The sequence below is a fragment of the Gastrolobium bilobum genome, unplaced genomic scaffold (assembly GCF_033153095.1).
Source record: "Gastrolobium bilobum isolate Gb01-03AN ecotype WA unplaced genomic scaffold, APGP_CSIRO_Gbil_v1 utg24763, whole genome shotgun sequence".
Taxonomy (NCBI): Eukaryota; Viridiplantae; Streptophyta; class Magnoliopsida; order Fabales; family Fabaceae; genus Gastrolobium; species Gastrolobium bilobum.
The window spans coordinates 60,754-82,768 of record NW_026898295.1 but is presented as its reverse complement, the minus strand read 5'-3'; the positions used below and the strand labels follow the sequence as shown (position 1 = coordinate 82,768).

Here is a 22,015-nt window from a genome sequence, read left to right as displayed (position 1 = left end):
TCAAACCTCCTCTTTGTAAATAATCAAAGCTCGAATTACACTTACGAACAATCACAATATATTAGAATATCTCATGCTTTAGGATCCACGGGACCATGATTAGATTCAGAAAAAATGAACTCCCCAACTTGCCTTGGTTGCCCAAATATATAACAACTACAATACAATATAATTTAGCGTATTAAATAGAGCTGTAAAAGAATAACAACCTGAAACATGTCATAATATTTGGGATCACAAGTGGCCAACAAACGTTAGGTAGATATCTAATATGACAAATGCACGCGAGGGCTTATTAATACAAGTTACGGGGAGAGCAACTAGCATCGAACAATAAATAGAAGGTAAATATTCACATCATTATTATCGATTACTGTTTACAGGACAGCGTTTAAGGTAATGGAAAGCTTTTTGTACTTGCCACTTTTGAAATGAATATAATTCAGGTTAACTAATTGAACTGTTGAGGCTATCATATATCATATGATACCAACTGATTTATTTATTTGAGATTTGCATGCATACAGTATGCTGCACTATTCCGATGGAATTGCATATCCCAATCTTAACTTTAAATTAGACATGGATCTCCATTTTACAAATATTCAGCGGGGCAAAGCTCATCTTTTTGAAAAATTGCACTTACAATTAAGATCCTGCGATCAAGTCTATTTAGAATGCTGGGAAAGAAAAAAAAAAAAAAACTTGCCAAAAGGAAAGAACACAACGCCATATATTCCCTTATTTTTCACACGTCGGGATACTGAAAAAGAAAAAGAAAATGATTAGGGGGCCAATCGTTCAACTTTCCATAACCGCTGTCCATTGATCTCGTGGGGAACATATCGCAACCTGTCAATAAAACAGGCACAGAATATCATTCAGAATTTCTCATGGCCTCACACTGTATATCAAGTACACATATAGGGGAAAATGCTTAGTAAATCTCAATACTTTATTATTATGCAGAAGAGTTCGGGAAATGCTTACACCAACTATATATTTATAGACCCAACCTAACAAAACACCCTAATAAGATGACCCCATTCTGTAGTGGAATAAGATAATCCAAAATAGGATAAACTCCCTAAATAACAAATAATCCCAAACTGAAAACCCTAATTTAAAATTAAAATACTAATACTAAACCTTGAAAAAAAACTCAGGAACAAGTATATCCAAAGCAATCTCAGGATACGGTGACTAATGAGAGAAGAAAGATGTAGCAACAGCTTTTGGGTGTAAATCTTCAATATAACCCTCATAAACTTATTTAAGTAATTCGATTTGTGGGGGGAAAAATAGTAAATAACAAGTTTTTAAAATAAAAAACGTTATAATATTATTACAGATGTGGCAGATTACTTTATAATGTTATAATAACCAAGTAGCCAGACTAGGATAGATCAACTCAAATTGATAGCATACATAGATCTTAAGTGCATTGAAAACCCAACATATTTTGACTTAAAAGTCATTACGTACATGCTCTTTAACTTCATCAATGTTAAAACAGGCAATTTGAAAACAAGAAACCTATCATAATCGGGGGAACAGACACCTGTCATGCAAGCGAGATTTCTGTCCTTGCCAAAACTCAAACAGTTGTGGTGTTAGCCTGTATCCTCCCCAGTTCTTAGGTTTAGGGATCAAGCTTCTGCAAGCAGCAAAAACAGTATTATTTCCAGTTCCCTTAGAGTTAACAAATGGGAGGAAGGGGTATACTCTTGGCCAAATGAGACGATGAGCTAATTATATTTCCAAATCCAAGCCAACGGAAGATGTGGTAGAAAAATGTTCAATTATTGACCATCACATGGGACTAACAGATTTTATCCAAATTCACAACATTGAGTCAAAAGAAGCTGTTCAATAACTTACCCATCAGCGTATTTTTGTTCCAGCTCTTTGTACTCCTGATGAAGAACATGCCTGCCAGGCACTACAGTACTCTAACGATCAAGAAATTGAAATTATAAGTTTACATATCATATCATTTGGATATATAACAACTAGATTAATTGAAGTGAAGCAGAAGTAGACCTGCTTGCTGACAATTGCTCCAATCTGACTCCCTCTAGGACGGCTATGAAAATACTGCTCTGATTCTTCATCAGAGACTTTCTGAACAGACCCCTCCACCCGTACCTAGGGAAAAAATTAATAAAAAAGGAATAGACAACAAACTGTTAGATATTGTTTTCAATTAGTTATGAGGCATGCCTCCAAAAAGCACAATGACATGGAGTTTGCGTTATTGAACTGAATGCATCATGTTAAATTGGTACACAAACCACAGTTCCAACTTTGAAAAATAACAATAAGAAGCTATTAAATATTAACAAACATAAATGTTGACTTGCAGAAAACCTTTGTTACAAGTAATACTACTACATTTTGATTAATTTTTTTCTAAGTACATTTTCAAAGAAGTTGTAATTTTAATAATATGTATCAAAAGGTATACATTTTTGTTTCTTTATCAATGTAAAACAAGTGAGCAAATGCAAAATAATAGTAATAAAATATTAAGTAATAAATTTGTATAGGAGACACATGCTTTAGTTCATCTTGGCTCACTTATTTGGCAAGTTGTCCTAAGATATATATCATGTAAATCCAAAAAGGTTAAGTTAAAATATCACTCTAACAAACAATGCATGTAGCTTTACAATCAGGAACTTTTCTGTAGTATTAAGTTATTAAATGTATGTACTAGTATATGCCTTTCTATGTCACTTCTTTGTCTGGACATATCTCTCAATACTTGCCTTAATATTTTCATGGATGCAGCATGCTTCAGCTATGAGGTTGATAATAGATATTCCAATCCCCTAAGTTATATCATCTGAAAGAATTTTAGTCATCCACGTCTTAAACATTACTCTTCAGGAGTATTAACTATCAAATATTATACTTATCCTCATTTTTCCTCCCTAGGAAAGTACATTATGGCAAGCTGCGGCCATTTGCTTCACAGAAGAAGGAAGATACTCAAAAAATCAACCTCATCAAGTCCATGTAAGAACAAATCAATCTGAAGATTCAGCTAGCTAGAATGAGAAGAATAATCACCTGCCGGTTTAAACCGTCCCAGTAAAAAAGAAGTGATGCATGTGGATTTTCAGATAATTCATGTCCCTTTTGACTTTCATAGTTTGTGTACCTGTATAAAGTGATTGTAGTAGGTGAACAACACAAACAACCATTTCCCAAATAGCATTGCCAAAACAGTTATAATGCAAAAATAACAGATTAGTACTAACCACACAAATCCATCCTTGTCCAAACCTTTAAGCAATACTATTCGTGATGAGCTGCAGCAGAATGAAGTAGATTAATTTGGAAATTTTAGTTCAGATATTACACATATTATCGAAGTATGTGAGAGTAGTTCATTTTACAAGAGCCCACTGATCTTTAGGCAAACAGTATTTTAACATAAAAAAACAGAGAAGCTGATCTTACGGTTTTCCATCCTTCCCTACAGTTGACAAGGCCATGGCATTTGGTTCCTTCAAACCAGCAGCCAACGCACCATCAAACCATTTACGAAACTGCATGTCACAAATAAAATAGATGTACATTGACAAGTATTCGTAGCCATTGAAGTCCTAGTACTCAAAATACTCAGTACTCAAAAGAATAAGAAAAGCAACAACTGTGACAAACAGTATTGTTTAACATAAACTTTACCTGTTTAATGGGGTCTGCCTCCACCTGCTCTTCAAGAAATTCTGGAGAGATGTAGTTCTCTCTTAGAGCTGAAATATCAATTTGAGGAGGCTTTCCAATTCTGACACACATGGAAGTTCCAGGATATGGTGGAAGTATAAGTTTATATTTTTCTGCAATAGCAGGTGGGACAAATCTACCTCCTAGAAAGTGGTGAGGACCACCAAACTTCTTTGCACATAATTTTGGGGCTGTCAAAGAAACCTATAGAAAACTTAAGCACATCAGTGGGATGGTCTCTCAATAGAAACACAATTTACATTTAAAAGAAATATCTTAGGATATTATATCTAAATTCTAATGTTTAAAGAAACAAATAATGAAACAGATATATCCCTGAGAAACATACCAACATATCAGGTTTGATGCCTGTACCATCAACATCTCCTTCTTCAACATGCCACCCAGAGGGAATATCTACAGAGACTATAACTGATCTTTTTTGGCCAACTTGATTATAATTATGTAAAGAAACAAGTCTTTGGATCAAATCATCAAAAGGAGGCCTTGGAGAACCTGAATAATCAGAAAATAACAAAGTCAAATATGAAATTAAATGGAGTTATTTGTTCAAAAACTTACACAGTAGTTCAGAATTCAGATCCTGTCTTAATAATAGATAAAGCCTATTTAGTTTAAATGACTATGAGAAGAGAGTCCGAAGTTCAGAAAAGGACTTGGAAAGATTGGGGTAAACTATTGTTTAGAATTGTAGCACTCATATTTATTCTAACATGGATCCCATGAGCGACCCTCCAAGAGGAAAGGCATGCCAGAAAGTTCAGAAGAGACAATAATCATAGAAATGATGAGGAAGCATACATAAATAAACAGATAAGCAGCATAGGCAAGACAATGCTTAGAGGCAGAAAAGCAGCAATAACAGTAAGTTGTTCAATCCCTAGTTTTCAAAACATTGGTGAGAACAAAGCAAATATACATTATCAGAAACTACTTTTTAAGAAAAATATGTAAACTACCATGAAATGAGAACCCAAACATCGCATCTACTAGAATGTCAAAGTCATTTGAGAAATCTGACGGTAGATCTTCCACTGACAAGAATGGGATTGACAGTGCTTCAAGCTACAGCATCAACATTTCATGATTCTCAGCAACTCATAATAAACGGAAAGAAATAAATGGCAAGGAGATACAAGAACAAAAAAAACAAAACACAATTGATTTAAAACTATGTCAACTTGAGTTCCATCCTACCTGAGTAACTAATCCAGCATAAAGAGGCTTGGGGGTACGCTTTGGGTAGCAGACCAAGGGCTTATAACCAAAGTGATGCAGGTGACGGGCAGCCACCAGACCATCACCACCATTGTTACCAGGACCACAAATAGTAAGAACACGACTATACTCACTAGGTTTGTAAACCTGTGAATGAAAAACAATTCAACTACAAACGCATCAGCTTTTGTGGACAGGAATTCATAGAGAAAGAGAACAAATTTTCCTCAGAGAATGATTTCTCATTCATAACTCAGACTAATGTAAACTACAAACAGACAAGAATACTTTCATGGTTGCATAAAAAACACTATCAGGTTTTCTCGTTTGAAGCAGCCTACTTGGTTTCAATTTTGCAAAGTTTACATTTTTTATTTTTATTTTTTGTCCAATTGAGATGAAACCTAGCAAACCAAATACCTCAGATATGGAGGCAGCGACGCTCAAACCAGCCAATTCCTGCAATTGAAAGTGCACAAAGAACAGAAATCGAAGGCGTTAAGCATTAACATATATATATGTATATAAAAAAAAAAATAGAGTAGAGGCAAAAACTGCGATGAACATTGACCATGAGCTGGTCGACACTGAAGCCAAGAGGACCCATGAGTGTCTCATCAATCTCAGCGGCTTCAAGCTGCGTCAGGTAAGTTACAGAGTCAGAGTCGAAACTCCCCATGCTTTGCCCCAAATCAGTTACTGTGGCTCCACCACTGAACTTGGTCGAAAATGCTCGAATTCCAGGCCTGAGAATACCCTGAGAGAAAAAAGCAAATATAAGTGTGAAGATTTAAGAGAAAAGCATTGATTTGATAAGGAAAAGAAATGGCTTACGGAGAAGAATTGAAAGAGAGGTTTGTGGAGAGAAGGAGAGAAGGTGCGAATGGTGGCGTGTAGAGCGTTATTATGGGTATGAGTGAGTGAATGGGTAAGGAATAGGCATGTCATGGTTCTTCTTCCCTTCACCAGTAATGAACGCATCGGTTAGTTTCTGGTTCTTCATCTCATCACTGTTCACTGTAGCTTCCTAAAACCGTAAAAGGTGATAATGGTATTCGAGTGTTCCCGAATCATTTTCTCGATTTGTTGACCCGTTGGCTACTTGGCTCCCCCTTCTCCGTTCGAAATTCGGTAGAAAATCAGTATCCGTTCCGTTTCTCATCTTGGTTGGAAAAATATATAAATTAGAATATATTTATTATTTTCTCCCTTATTCAAACTTTTATCTACTAAAAAATATATCTATTCTTTTCTTCGTTAGAATCGAATTTGGCATTTTTTTTTTAAATATTCAGGCGGCTGTATTTTTTTATGAGAAAAACGTTTCCGATGTTACTTTAGATAACTTTATCTAATGTTCATCGAAACGACGTCGTTTTGGGGTTGAAAAATTAAAAAATTAGAGTGATAAAGACTATCATAACCCTGAAATAAATTAAAATTACAAAAATACCACGATTTCCGTCCCAAAACGACGTCGTTTTGATGAACATTAGATAAAGTTATCCAAAGTAACATTAGAAAAAACAAATCCTTTTTTATAATGATTCGTAAGTTATATTTAAAATTAAATTTAAAAATATCGAATTCTTATATTTTTTAGTAATTTCTTAAAAATGATTTCAGACCTTATTAATTTATAAAAAATGTCATTTCCATACTTCACTTCATTTTTATTCCCATGATAATGACAGGTAAATATGTTACTTTCACATTGTGAGAATGTAAGTACCGTTTCAAATATAATTTCTACTCCCATGTTGAATTTTGAAAAATATTAAATGTTAATTAAATATATTTTTAAATTTATCTAAACAATATTTTGAAATATAATCATATCCATCAAAACAAAGGTAATGTTTGATCCTAAAAAGAATAAAAATTAAAAATTAAAGAAAGAAAATGAAGATAAAAGGTAAAAGAATTACCACTTTAATGTGATATTATTAATAAAAAAAAAGAAAGAAAGAATACTTATCTTCTAATATTTGTTTTCATTTTAAAAAATAAACATATATGCAAAATTTTGTAAAACCTTTCAAAATTCTTCCTTTTCTTCCATTTCATTCAACGATGCATATGAAAAATCATTCCAACTCCTTCAGTTAAGTAAGAGTACATACCAATTTGTTAAAATAAAATAAAATTGGTAATAGTAATATAAAGGCAAATATATTAAAATGCAAAAAGCTTATGTAGCATTGCTCTAGTAGGCTATTATTCCTCACATTTCCCATGCCTATCCTCTTTTTTTGATATGGAATATTGAGATAAGTTGTTGAGTAAAAGTTTAGACGACATTCCAGAATTCATGATATAATCCGCTGGACATAAATAAATTCGTTTACTAGTACCCCCGGAAGAACAGAACAAAGTACAGAGAAACAGAGTATCTTCATCCGATTCCATTCAGCATTTTTAGCGTAATATTAATTTAACTAAAGTTATGAATATGAATGGCTTTTAAATACATAACGTTCAATAGTTGCTAGTTCCCGCAAGAATTAAGATCATCTGTCACTACTGTCTTGCCATAATTTCCATAGTACCAGTAGATGAGGACAATTTCCCCTTGTTGACAATGCAGCGGACATTGGGCATATTATTGTGTAAGCAACTTCGAATCACATGCCACTATTTTAACTCGTCCAACATTCTCTTGGCAGTCGTCAGTCTTAATCATTGCATCTTGTAACATGAAGGTCCAAACATTGTCACAAAATCTGTAAGTGTGGAGATGCCCCTGTAATTGAACAGTGAAAGAGAAAAAGAAAACAGGTCAGGTTTCACTAAGCCCATAGAGAGGCCAACAGCAGTATACTAGTAATGAAGGACGAGAGACGGAATAACTACATTTATCGCCTTACAAAGACAATATCATCAGTTTAACTAATTAATTACAAATCTAAAATAAGGTACAGGATGATTCACTGCCGAAAGGTTATTTCAAGATTAGCTGCAGCTAAACGTACCAGCAACACAAAATAGCAGCATACAATCAAATTAGCATTAAAATTCCATGAAACATGAACCTTGCCATTTCAACAAGCATTCAAAAGCTTCCCAGCTAATATAGTAAAATCAGTGGTGTCAAATCATAAAACTTCAACTCTCGTATTTTCATTTGGAGGCAAAAACATGCAATTCAGATTGCAATAGTAATGACAAATTATACGATAATGTCTCAGCAGATTTGTCTAAGGATTCATATAAAATCAAATACCCTAGATTTAGATTAAATCTAGATTTAATTCCATGATGTTGAAATCGTTCCCTGGATCAATAGAACAAAGACTAATATCTTTGAGATGAACTTTAATTCCAAGATGTCTAAGAAAGACTAATATCCCTGGATCAGCACAAGAATCTTAGTTTTATGGGATGAACTCTTTTTAGCTATGTGAATCAGAAGATTAGAAAAATATCAATTTACAAAGAAAGCGACTCTTGCAGATAGAGTGATTGGAGAGCTCTTTTAGGATAACGTATTTCTCTTTCCCATATTCGCTTCAATTTTTGGCCATTAAAGCATAATGGAGGATAACTCTCATATTTACTTTTCTTTTCCATTATTCAATTTTGCTTCTATACACAAAATAACAATAATAAGGCTAAACATCCAAGGTAGAAATGATAAATCTTCTACATTTCAAGCTAGTCAGCTAATTATGTAACATAAGTTCATAACATTATATTGAACAGGATCAGCCACAAGGAGAACAGTTATATATTAGGTTCAACGAGAGAAAAGAGGATACTAAATCAAATGGAGATGGAAAACAAAATTTAAAAATTCTGAAACGTTACTCTTTTTGTTTCCTTTTTCTGTAGTGTCTTTCAGGGTTCACTTTGAAATAATAATTCAATTTTCTGTGAAGATTTCTGCCAGTAAAGCCAAAAGCTATGCATTTTCTGTTTCTTATACAGCTTCCCCAGGGGAACCAAAAGAAACCTCTTCAGATGGGGCATCTCCAATCTCCATAAAGGAGAGAAAACATAAGAGAGAGAGAGACTATATAGGAAAAGGCTACATGAGGAAAACCATAATGACCATAAATAAATAATAGGGAAAAGTTCATAAATTCCCCAGTAGTTTACTCTTTTATCATGTACACCCCTATACTTTTTTTCTTATCAATTACCCCCATGTAATTTTTTTCCATCCAAGTTCTCCTTTAACACTGTTAATAATTGAGTTAACTTGTCTATTTTACCCTTGTCTCAAATAATATTTTAACTTTTCCATTGTTTGGCTTTGACTATGAAGTATATAATATTTTAACTTAGGGCTTGGGTTTTCATCTTCTTCGTCATCGTCATTCTGCATTCTGTTGTTATAAATCTTGAATGAATCATGAAATGATGCTAATTATATAACTAATATAACGTTTACGTGGTTATGGGCATAAAGCTTAGAGACGGAGGATGGTGATAAACCGGGGGATAACTCCCATGGTAATTCTGATATGGAGGTTGTTGATGCCACTTTGCAACACCAACATTCAGACAAGGATCAAAACATTGATTCCTCTCCTCATGCGCCCGTTCCCAATTCCCCTACTACTCAGCTACAAGTGATGATAATAAAAGTGCTGATTCTACTCCTAGTCATATGTCAGAAACCAAAATAATTAGTGAGAATCAGCTTGGATGGATTGAAGGTGAGAGAGAGATAACAAAAGGTAAAATGGACAAGTTAGATAAATTATTAACAGTGTTAAAGGAGAACTTCGATAGAAAAAAATCACAAGGGGGTAATTGATATGAAAAAAGCGGTATAAGTGATAAAAAGAGTAAACCAAATGGGGGTTTATGAACTTTTCCCTAAATAATAAAATATTAATGGTAGTTATAATGACAAAAAAATGGCAATTCATGGTAAAGATAAATGCATAGTTGCTCAAAATTTTATTTCCAGACATTGGCCATCAACTGATTATGAGTAGTGGATTACATACACACCAAATGAAACTCAAATGTTTAAAGCCATAAAATTTAGTAAAATGGTCATTTATGGATGGATAATCCATGTCAACTCTCTATTTGAATCAACAATATGTTTGGAATAAATTGGATTGATAGTTTTGCAAATACAAAGCCCAACGCCCTGTTATTGAGTTAGAAAAATGATAGTGTGCATAATTCAGCCATAAATTAGATTTCAAGTGCACACATATTCAGCTCAAAAAACCAATATACATTCTGGAATATTTTAAAAGAACTTAAATAGAGAACATAAAAAACAAAAAAGCCCATCGTCAGTGAGTGGATCCAGGGGGATCCTAAATATAAGAAAGTTTCCATAATTCAAAACAACCATTCCTAGAATATTCTATTGTCAACATTAAAAAAAAAGAAAGTGTTTTTATGTGTTTATATAACACCAAAAACCACTACACTCCCCATTAAACCCCAACTATGGAGAGTAAGAATGAGGACAATCCACGTAGTCTTACCCTTACACATTTGCAAAGAGACTATTTCTCATATTCAAACCCGTGACCTTTCAATCACAAAAGAACCGTTTTACTACTGCTCTAGGCTTGCCCTCTTATGTCTATACACCACCAGAAAAACAAAAATTGTATGGGCAGAATGTTTGACAAAAGTGTAGGAGCTTCAATTCAATATTGGATAACTATAATCTTTAGTCAACAAAAAAAACAAAGTTATCAAATGCAGATTGCGGCCTGTCGCAGCTAACCCCAAAAAACGTTATAGCGCTATAGCAGGTTGCGGTTGCGAAAATTGCGCAATAGACATATGATAGAAATAATGACGAAAAGAAACAATTTTTAAAAGGCACAAATAGCAGAAGTGACTGAAAGAGACACAGAGAGAGGCAAATACACTAAAAAACCCTTAAAAAATGTCTTTACACATTTAAATTGAGGACAAAATTGACATTTTGCCTTATGACCGTAATATGGCCGAAAATGCGACCACAATGGCCACTATTGCGTTCCGACGCGGTGCGACACAATTTCTTACGGCGAGGCACCGCAACGCACATACAGTGCGATTCGCAGCGCTATTGCGGCACAATTAACTACTATAAAAAAAATAGCCACATAAAATCTTGTTACCGCAACAAAAAACAAAAGAACTTCTTTCAAGGGGAAGAATAAATACAATGATCAAACAATCCTGCAAGCAGTGACTTCATTAATTGTAAATACAAACTAAAATCCAAAAGAATCATGTGAATAAATTCACTTTTACCCCACTTCATAAAAGTTCTTAATGCTGCAGATTATGAAGATCTCTACCATACAAATTCAAGTATTAAAAAAAAAATTGAAGGCAATAAAGAACTTCATAAACATGCCTATCAATTGGCACTATCAGACAATTATACCTTTTTCACCATGTTGACAAAGATAATCAAATTAGCATTATTTACAGGGCTTAATATGGCATCCAAATTTTTTAGTTGTCAAGCCATTTATTGTTTGTTGGCTATACTCAGTAATGTCAAAATTTACAGTGAAAACTAGCAACCAATAAATGTTTGCAGCTTATTAAGGACACAAATACCCTGGGTACCTGTAATAGGGGAGAAGAAGAAAAGGGGAAGAGAGAGAGAGATATAGAACGGGGGTGCCGTTGAGATTGCACGGTTGTGACGTCCAATCAGATTAATGGGACCGGATTGAGGTTTAATTACCATGCGATGAGTAGGAGAAAACACAAGGTCAGATGAACAGGTGAGATTGCACTGCTCCTACGAACCCAATCAAAGGGCTGGATTTAAAATTCAAATTAGCATGAAATTAAATGCATTAATACTATGGTCTCCACTTTGTTGTGCATGTCACCCAAGTGAGTAGAAACGCCATTTTGTTCAACAATACATGATGCAAGGGTTATTGCATCCTATCCATTATTCAGCTCACCCATTGTACCATTCATCTCTTCACCACTAAATCGTGCCCCAACTTCATCTATGGTTCTGCTTTACGCTAGGTAAATCTTGGTCCATCTAGTGTTTGTAGAAGATACCAAAGTCCCATCTGTTTGTCTTGAATCTATGAAGCCCTCCAATCTTTTCTCCTCTCTAACAACTTCCTTAGATAAAGTCACCATGTTCACACATTTAATGAACTGTGAAACCATAACAGTCCACGCCTTTAGGCCCATCACCCCTACCACTTGAGACTGTGAAGAGACCCCGTAGAGAATGTGTCCTCCCATGTACTGTCTTCAAGAGAAAGTCCCTCCCACTCGACTAAAACCTGTGGAACCAGACGACCACGATGCCTAATTGAGCGGGATGCCGCTATTGCACATGGAGAATGGTGTGGGCCAATGGTACCTAAAGAAGCAAAAGGTGGATACGATATGCTTGGGTCGCTTTGAAGGAATGCAACGGAGAAACATGAAATACGTTTTATATCTTGGCTGATGGCGATAGCAGCAAACGGTATGCCACCTGCCCTATCCGTTTGATGATCTAAAAGGGACCAAAATAGCACAACAATAACTTTTGAGACTTGCGACAGTGGATTGGTATCTGGCGGTATGGTTGTAGCTAGAGCAAGACAAGATCACCAATTGCAAAGGTAACATCTTTTTTGTGTTAACAGTCCAATCTTATGAATGTCTTTCAGGTGCATGCAAATTTGGTGACATCCAGACTGCAAATCCAATTTAGAGAAAATAGTATCACCATGCAATTCATCAATGGTGGGAAGGGGAAATTTATCTTGTATAGAAACGGCATTCAATGCTCTATAATTCACACAAAATCACCAATTTCTATCTGATACAACACCAGTTGTAAAAGAGTATTGTAGGAGCATTTTAGGAGATTCCCACCTCTCAATGCTGACTCAACAAAATGGTTAGTTAGTAGAGAATATTCTAAATATGGGTATGGATACTAAATACGGAGGAAAGAAATGGAGAAAGAGGCAATTATTTGGAAATGGACTAGGAACTTAGGAGAGAAGCGGTGCCTCTCGAATTGCATCCATTTTCTGTAATTTCTTACACGTATCTTTACCAAGTAGTTGAAAAGAATTGGATGACTGAAGGCCCAATAATGCATTCAAGCTAATCTTTGGGGAAAGTTGGCTATCAATAATAGTTTCATGTTCCGGGGAAATAATATCAAATTGGATCAAAGGAAACATCTTATGTTCAATCCAAGTATAATAAAGCAGTGGGCTTGTTACATTTACGGCCACAGACAAATTTTTCATCACAATTAAAACAAAGACCCTTGTCCGTCCATGCTTGTATTTAGGGAGGTGTTAAACATTAGATAGGCAAAGCGGAAATAGGGGTGGATCCAATCTGTTTACCCGAGGAAGGGGATGGTAAGGCAGGGACCACTGGAAGAGAGGAAGGGGGGGGGGGGGGGGGGGGGGGGGGGGGGGGGGGGGGGGGGGGAGTTCAAGTATTCTTATTGAGCCATGGCCTTTGAGGTTTCAGGTCTGCAAACTAATTCTCATATACGCGTGCAAGTGCAAATGCTTTGTACCAATCTTGGAGTTGGGGAGTGAGAATCTTGAAGGGAGGTTTGAGAACCGAAACAAAGCCAATGTGCAAGAGTGTTCCAGAAATGCCCTATACTCGGGTAATCAATAGTTCAAATTCAGATTGATAATCTAATACTAAATTAATTCGCCGCAATTTGGTATACGTTCTTGTCGGATCGTCAAATTCAGATTGTCCAAAATAGGGCAGCAACATCGTAACAAAAATGGGCCAGGAAGATGTGACCTTATCAAAGCCCATGAAACCAAGAAGCAGCAAGGTCGTCAAGGAAATAGCCATCGTTTGACCTAGGGAAGTCTGCTGAAATTCCAACAATTGAGCGATGTCTTGTTGTATTATGGCCAGAGTCTCCTGTAATTGAGCATGAGAGTCCTGAAGATTCATAAATTGTTGCTCCCAATGGAGTTTTGCAGCCTCACATCCTTCTTGAAGAGCATCAACATGGTGGTTCAAATCACACAAGAGTATTTTAAGCCATGGTAAAAAGGAGGAAGAGTGCCAATTAAAGCACCAATGTAACAGGGAAGAAGATGAAAAGGGGAAAAGATAAAAATGAGAGGGAAAGAGATAGAAATTCTGGAAACAGTTCTATGCTTCTTCTATTACCACATACAACCCTCAAACGTTCAGGGTTAGTTACACAATCATTCAAGTGTAATTGTAATCCAAATTCAAAGAAATGAAGTAACTTCCCTAACCGTAACTCAAATACACAAAGACTTTAACCTACTACATAATCATATAAATAATTGGGCAGCTTAATTTCCCTCTTCAGGCATGACCAAATAGATTTGACATGGACTATATCCTGGTTATCCAGGCCCGTAACAGTACTGTATCAGGTAGCAACTCCCTATGGTTACCTTATCTCCAGTTATCCCATCCAAGAATTACATTGACAATAGCTAACAAAGTCTACAACGAGAACAGATAATACAATTGTAGCACAAGACAAGAAAGGGGGAATAAACGCTGTTACCTTGATGGAGACCTTGCTTTTAACATGCGTTTCCAAAGCTTCAGTCATAGACTATAAATCCACATGCCATTAAATAGGCGTCAAAACAGATCAATAAAATTAAAATTCAGGTAAGACATACTTTGAAAAAAAAAAAGGAGAGAGAGAATGATAAGGTACCTTGTCGAACTGAACAAGAACCTGAATAGCAAGCTCAGGGCTGAGAGTGCCGTTCTGAACCATCTCGTCCAAAGTCTCGGTAAGGCACATTCCGATCGTCGACCTCCGGTACAGTTCGAACGTCGCCATCCTTGCTTTCAAAACGCGATCTGCGTTGATAACAGATACTGCACAAGCAAGATTACAGAGTGTGCGTTAATAACAAAAATAATACAGAAGAAAAATCGCGTCAGATGTTAGGGAAAAAATTGCAGTGACCGAGAAAAAAGAAAGATCTAGGGTTGGAATCCAAATTACGAATCGGGTAGCGACGTTGAGAGTTGAGAGCAGCTCTTTCCTTTCTTCTTCAGTTCTTGTTCAATTCTTCTTCTCGGTTAACGTTTGGCCCGATAGCGTTTGGGAGCCAAGAAATTTGGGGCTTTTTATACCCTAGCGTTTGGAGCTGAGGGTATATATAGTGCGAGCTAGAAGATCAATATGCAATGACATTTTGGCCCTTACGCCTCTCTTGTTTTGGTATATTGTGCGAATAAATGATGTGATGAAAAGTATAATTATATTAAAATAATTTTGAATACTGCGAGAGAAGCATGTGATGATATCATTATTTAATTTTATTTTATTTTTGATACACTCCTTAATTATTATCAAGACAAATTTCAAATCTACTGATGTTATTTAATGAAGGGATTAATATTTCTCATTTGTAAAATATAAATTTATCTCTTTTACATATAAAAAGAGGAGAGAGAAAAAAATATGAAATAAATTACATTAAAAAAATACAACTATCAACTAGCTTAACAACTTTAAGGAGAAATATGCTTATTTTTATTTAATAATAACACTTAAATTTGAACTTACGATCTTATTCTGTTCAAAGAATTTTTTTTGGAAAGAAATTTTTATTTTTTGTTGTAGAATAATAACACTTAAATTTGAACTTATAATCTTATATAATGATGTTATTTAATGAAGGGATTAATATTTCTTATGTTATAAAATATAAATTTATCTCTTATATATATAAAAAAAGGAGAGAGAGAAAGAAAACATGAAATAAATTAAATTGAAAAAAATACAAGTATCAACTAGCTTAACAACTTTTAGGAGAAATGTTTATTTTTATTTAATAATAACACTTAAATTTGAACTTATAATGTTATTCTGATCAAAGAATTTTTTTTGGAAAGAAGGGAAAGAACATATAATCTTCATATAACTACCTGAATCACTCACCCATAGCCCACTTCGCTTAAATTCCCTTTATTTCCTCATTTGATTTCCTCCAAATCTTTCAATTGTTTAGCTAGATTCGGAAAGTAAGATTTATCGACTTAATCTGGGTATTAAATCAATGAATCATCAATTCAATTAGTAGTGGATCACGTGGTTGAATCACTTGAATAAAATATATAAAATTGATCTGTGGTAAATGTTGTAAGTAACAGTTCACAAAGTCTGCAAATCCTAGCAATGGTACTTTTCAAGCAGTTTGAATTTGACCAAAATTCTTAGAACCAATTTAATTAAAATACTCGAATAAATGCATGATCGTTCCAATAAGTGAACTAGATATGTTGTTGTTGGACTTTTTGTGTTTTTTTTTTTTCATCACCCTTTTTATCGTTACATTAGTTTCATTTTGCAATTCTATTGTGATAATAGAATTAAACAATATTAACTTCAAAGCTCCCTACTAAGATAATAAGAAAATGAGCAAACGCAATCAACAACAGATGATCTTGGAGTTTAAATCGCATACAATGAACCTATAATCTCCGAATGTGTAATTGTCCAATTTTGTTTAAGACTAAAAAGGGTTAACAAATTATGAAGCGAATATCATTTTCATTTTATTCGATTTGCAATGTTTTCTCATTATTTTAATGTTTAGCTCCATATCACCTGGTTAGATCAAGCAACAATTCAAATAGTCTAATGTTCAGTTAAATTATACAGTAACCACAAAAAGCACAAGATAGCTATTAATAGAAACGGAAAAGATGTATCCAAAAAAAAAAAGAAAGAAACGGAAAATATAATATAAAAATATACAATAATGAAGTTAAGAATATATAAAAGGAAATTCATCGTAAAGATAAGAGCATATTTGCTTAAAACTTCATTCTAAGACAACGGCCATTAACACGAGTAGCAGATTACATAGCCACCAAATGAAACTCAATTGTTAAAAGCTATTACCTAGACATGAATTTTTTTTCTTAATTGAGAACATAAAACAGAAATTGAAACTAGCATTTAAAGTGCTGATTTAAGAAAAAACGATATCATCTAAGGTAGAACTTCTGCTCGAGTAAGTGCTTCTCGTTGGAACTGTTACGCCTCATCAAAGACCACGACATTACTGAACTCACGCAAAAATTTAGCATGCCTTTCAGACAAAGCAGGCCCCTGCCTAATTCTCACAGTGGCATTATGCCTGTTCACAAGCTCATCAACACGGGCTCTTTCACCGTTTGTAGTGGATGGGAAATTAGTCAATGCGGGAGATGTTGATTGTAGAATTCTCTCTGCTACAGCTATCAAGGTTGGGAATCTGCTCCATTCAAGAACTCTCTGCCTGTCCGGAGGTTCAAGTATCATAAAGAATTGAGGGTAATTTGATTTTCCAACTTCAAGAAAAGCCTCACAAACATGAGCTACCTCTATAGCCAGTGATGGTTCATTCAACAATGGGGATTTTGGCACCACAAGGGCATCAAAGATAAACTTTAACGGTTCTAACTCTGTCCAAGCCAGAGTTTTCCCGCTACGCTCTCGTACCGGCAAGTAGCGAGAACATGATTAAGAACAAACTTCTTCAGCTGAAATTGGGCACCTAACACTGAACTCGCCCAGATTGCTTGTTGAGGCTGAAATAATATAGCTGCATTTATATCCGAAGGATAGCCAACTAGAGCGGCCATTTCTTTGCATACATTCGTCATGTAACTCAAATATTTCTCAGGGGAGATATTTTTGTAGAGAACTAATATCATTTGGCCTAGACAGTGAAGATTCTCTCTCACAGGTTTTGGTGGCTCAGGAGTTATGCTACATTTATATGACAGATTGATTTCAACTGGGTCAACGCTCAGGCTTCTAAGAGTACTATGGATGATGTCGTCAGACTCGGGAAGGTACGATAGTAACGCTGAAAGATAATTAGCACAGAATTCTTCAGCATCCTCTGCATTGGCCGCGTAGCAAATGTTGCTGCCTTGTCAGAAGGTAACTCTGAGTAAAAGAAGTTGACCTTTCTCATTTGTCCGATTTCAGAGTAAAAGCCATTCAATCTCAAGTCGGCGGAGGAAGGATAGCGTTCAAACTTCGCCATTCTTGCTTGAGAAACACGATTTGCTTCGATAACAGATACTGCAGAAGCCAGAATGCAACGTTTACGTTAATAATAAAACCAAAATATATACAGAAAGAAAAATAGCGTTCGAGATTGGAAAAAAAAAATGGCAATGATCGAGAAAAAGGAAAATCTAGTAGGGTTGGAATCCATATTACGAGTCGGTGGCGACATTGATAGTTGATAGGATAACAGCTTTTTTCCCTTCTACTTAAATTCTTGTGTTTTGCTTCTTCTCGATTAAACTTTAGCTCGACAGTGTTTTGGGAGCGAAGAGATACTCTGGTGATTGAAGCTGAGGGTAGTATATATAGTACTGCGAGCTTGCAGATCAATCTGCAATGACATTCGTGACTTTACGTTTTTTTTTTTTTTTTTTGGTATATAGTAGATTGAAAAGTTATACTTTAGAATTTACTTAATTATTGATTTTTAAATTACTTTCAACTCATCATATGTTTAAAAGAATTTATTTTTTAAAGTATCATGTTTTTATTGTCCAACTCATTTTAAAAATTTACAGAAAAATATAAAACTATAAATATATTTTATTAATTATTTAAGGATTTAAAGTTTTAATAATACTATTAAAAAGGATAAACTCTAACCTTGTTTTTTAAAGTCGTCCTAATATATTAAATTAAAGAATAATAATTTAAAAACAAGCTAATTTCTTATTTTATTTTCTCTAAAAACAACATATATTGTTCTTAATTTTTTTAATTTTGAATTTAAATATCCTTTCAATCTGGATATGCATATTCTTATTTTTAATTATAAACATCTTATCTCTTTTAAATTTTACTTCATTAGAATATTAAAACAATTTATAAAAAATTGTGCAATGCATTGAAACCATCATTGGCTATGCCATCGAGAATAAAATTAAAATGTGACCGATTTCCTAAACTATCAACGTTTAAAACCATCAATAAGAGATAATGGCTAAAATGAAAGTTACAATTAATGTAGGTAAATAAATTCCACCATTTCCCCGTTATACTTCTTGGGGACTGGGATAATCCTTTCTTGTGTTGCAACATTTACCTAGGGACTGGTAGCTGTATTTTTCTTGGAGACTGTTCGTCTTTTGCTTGAATCTCAGTCTCCTCCCAAAAAAATCATTATAAACTTTCCCATAACTAATCAACATATAAAGTCAAAGTTCATAGTAAATACTATATGTGATAAGATATTATAGACCATATCGATAATTAATTAATGATATGAATATTATATGTATTGTATAAAATTTAGCTTATAAATTTATTGCCAAATATAATATTAATTTTAATTTCGAATATGTTGTTTCAAAACTTTTGGAGAACAAATTGTTTAGCATCTCAATAAACAAAAGCTGCTTATTTTAAGTTAGTAACAATAAAAAATAATATACACCAAACAATTGCCGAATATTTCAAGGGAAAAGTTATATGGACAAAGTTTTTTTGTTTAAAAATTTAAAAATTATATTATGTATTATGAGTATTATAGTGTGTATTAACATATACTACCCATAGTACATAATATAATTTATAAGAGTTTATAAATTTTTTGTTTATCAATATAATCATTCCCTATTTTAAGATCTCATAACAAGGATGAGTTATTCTACCTATCTTTTTTGCTGCTTATCTTTGCCTACTATTCTAAAAGATCTTAGATCATAATCTTAATTAACATTTATTTTTCTCTCTTCTCTTTAAATTCTAATATAACGGTATTGGAGAATAATAGGCAAAGGTAGACAGAAAAAATAATAAGTAGAATAGCCTATCTCTATGATAAAAGCTTCAGAAGTAATCTTTAGTGTCCTGCAACAAATAGTTTCTGAATTACGTACAATTATGTAATTAGTATTGATAACACACCTAATCTAATTAAAAAAAAATCCCTTGTTATAAAAAAATTCTCTTGTTAAAAAAATATATTTTCATGTAAAATAATCTCAACTGTTTATATACAAATTAATTGTTTTTTATTTTTTATCTTAACATTTTTTTCTTAATTATCTCTCAATCCAACCACTTTCATATAATTGCAAACATTGATTATAACATACTTTAATTGACCGTTAAAATTATTATATTAACACATACTTAAACGTTAGTAATTTATAAAATGGGAGGTCATACTTATCACAAATTCAAGCTTATTACTTTTATTATATGTTTGATTATTGTTAGATCAATTCAATTTTAAATATATGGTTACCAAAAGTTTCTCACTTTCTTCACTTTATGGCTGTTAATTTAAAATTAATCTAATAATAATCAAATAGGTATTAAGAGTGATAAACCTAAATTGATATTTTTATTTTAATTCCTATTAACATACATTAAAGAACATTTATGCAAATCGCAGTTATGGTGAATTGTTGATTGCACGCTGTGGTGTGCATTGTTAAAATCTCGATTTATCAGTACGATTTTATATTTTTACGATTTTTTTTCACCAAAGTGATTTTACTAATATTTTAAACGTTTTTACGATTTTTTATGACTTTTTTACATTACGATTTTATGTTTTACGATTTTTTAATCTTCTTCCAATTTTTACTTAGGATCTCGATTTTAACAACATTGCTCTGCATAATTGCCCATCAATATAATAATGATTCTTTAATGCATAAATGTAATTTGCATTCACGAATTCGAGGATATCGTTGGAGGGAAGTGGTTAGGTAGGAAAATTGGGTCAATATTCTCGTAATAGTACTACCTGCTAAACTTCACGGAAAAAAAAATCATATAATTGTATTTATTATACCTATTTTTTTATGATTAATATCATATAAATCACATTTATATCCCCCCCCCCAATTTTATTTTATTTTAAGAAAAATCAATGATGGAGTCGGTACATTCTATCCTGACAACTCAAAGCTTGAAGTTTTATGTGTTCTTTAATACTTCTAAGTTTCTAAAGAACTTAAAAAATGTTCGAATAAGCAAACATATCGTGGTTATAAAAGTAGTCTATACATCAAAGTATTGATGGGAGAAAATAATCTGAATTACCTTGACTTAGTCAAGCTAAAATGGTTCATATATTTTCAGTAACCGCCTTCAGTTATTTCCCATTAGCCGTGCATATCCATAACATAAGTGATTTTATGACGGGATCTAGATCCTCTCATGTGAAAATTCACATGATCATGTCATGTGGAGAATCATAACTATATAAAGGTGGATCAATGGTAAAAAGAGAGGAAAGAAAAAAATGATAAAATAGGTAGTTATGAAATCATAACTGTTGATTTACTTTTGTATGATTGTGATCTTCACACATTACCGTATCATGATTTTTTGGCACATGAGAGAGGATCTATTTCCTATGATGGGCAGGGGCGGAGCCAGGGGACTAGGGTTGGCTACTGCCGCCCCTCCCCCAATATTTTTTTTTTTTTTTTAAGAAAAACCAATGGTGGAGTCGGTACATTCTATCATGACAACTTCAACTTCAAAACTTGGAGTTTTATGGATTCTTTGATATTTCCAAATTTCTTAGTTGATCCAAGCTTTGGTGATTAAAGCATCCAAGCTTTGGTCCTGACAACTCCCCCCCTTCAAAAAAAAAAAATTAAGAATCCTGTCCTAACAACTTTGAAGCTTGGAGTTTATGAGTTCTTTGATATTTTCAAGTTTCTTAGTTGATCCAAGTTTTGGTGATTAAAGCATCCAAGCTTTGTCCCTGACAACTTCGCCCCCAAATTGAAAATCTTGGCTCCCCCATTGATAATGGGTAGAGTCTTTTTAAGGAGACGTGTAGTCATTCTACGGTCTCTGAGCTCTCTCTTGCATTCAGACTCATACACCATCTAAGAATGAGAGAAGGAGTTTAGAACATCATAAAAAGCCAGTTTTGAAAGCACCATGGAAACCCAAACACAACATTATCAAGTATATTTTGATCCTATTTATTTTTCCGCATGGATTTAATTGTTTGTTTGGTTGTGAAAAACATGATTAGATCTCTTCAAAGTATTATAACAGAGCACTATCTGTTATGAATATCTTTTAATGCACGGCGTGTTTGGT

The 22,015-nt window shown here is 33.8% G+C and overlaps 2 protein-coding genes across 3 annotated transcripts; both read right to left on the bottom strand.

The window, feature by feature from the left end:
* Positions 1 to 501: 501 nt before the first annotated feature.
* On the bottom strand, positions 502 to 6,125 carry LOC133314588 (pyridoxine/pyridoxamine 5'-phosphate oxidase 1, chloroplastic). The gene is made up of 14 exons (XM_061516082.1): positions 5,809 to 6,125; positions 5,546 to 5,731; positions 5,395 to 5,433; positions 4,954 to 5,121; positions 4,716 to 4,821; positions 4,085 to 4,251; positions 3,697 to 3,939; positions 3,469 to 3,557; positions 3,267 to 3,317; positions 3,076 to 3,166; positions 2,044 to 2,148; positions 1,882 to 1,952; positions 1,562 to 1,657; positions 502 to 852 (listed from the first exon to the last, which is right to left on the bottom strand). Exons 1-14 carry the CDS (start codon positions 5,953 to 5,955, stop codon positions 786 to 788), a joined length of 1,626 nt encoding a protein of 541 aa, XP_061372066.1. The 5' UTR covers positions 5,956 to 6,125; the 3' UTR covers positions 502 to 785.
* Positions 6,126 to 7,301: 1,176 nt separating this feature from the next.
* Positions 7,302 to 15,059, bottom strand: LOC133314609 (transcription initiation factor IIA subunit 2). Of its 2 annotated transcripts, none has more exons than XM_061516107.1 (4): positions 14,912 to 15,059; positions 14,615 to 14,781; positions 14,456 to 14,506; positions 7,302 to 7,717 (listed from the first exon to the last, which is right to left on the bottom strand). In XM_061516107.1, exons 2-4 carry the CDS (start codon positions 14,741 to 14,743, stop codon positions 7,577 to 7,579), a joined length of 321 nt encoding a protein of 106 aa, XP_061372091.1. In that variant the 5' UTR covers positions 14,744 to 14,781; positions 14,912 to 15,059; the 3' UTR covers positions 7,302 to 7,576. The 2 variants fall into 2 exon arrangements, with proteins under 2 accessions (XP_061372091.1, XP_061372092.1); XM_061516108.1 differs by having other exon boundaries at positions 14,873 to 15,046.
* Positions 15,060 to 22,015: the final 6,956 nt, after the last annotated feature.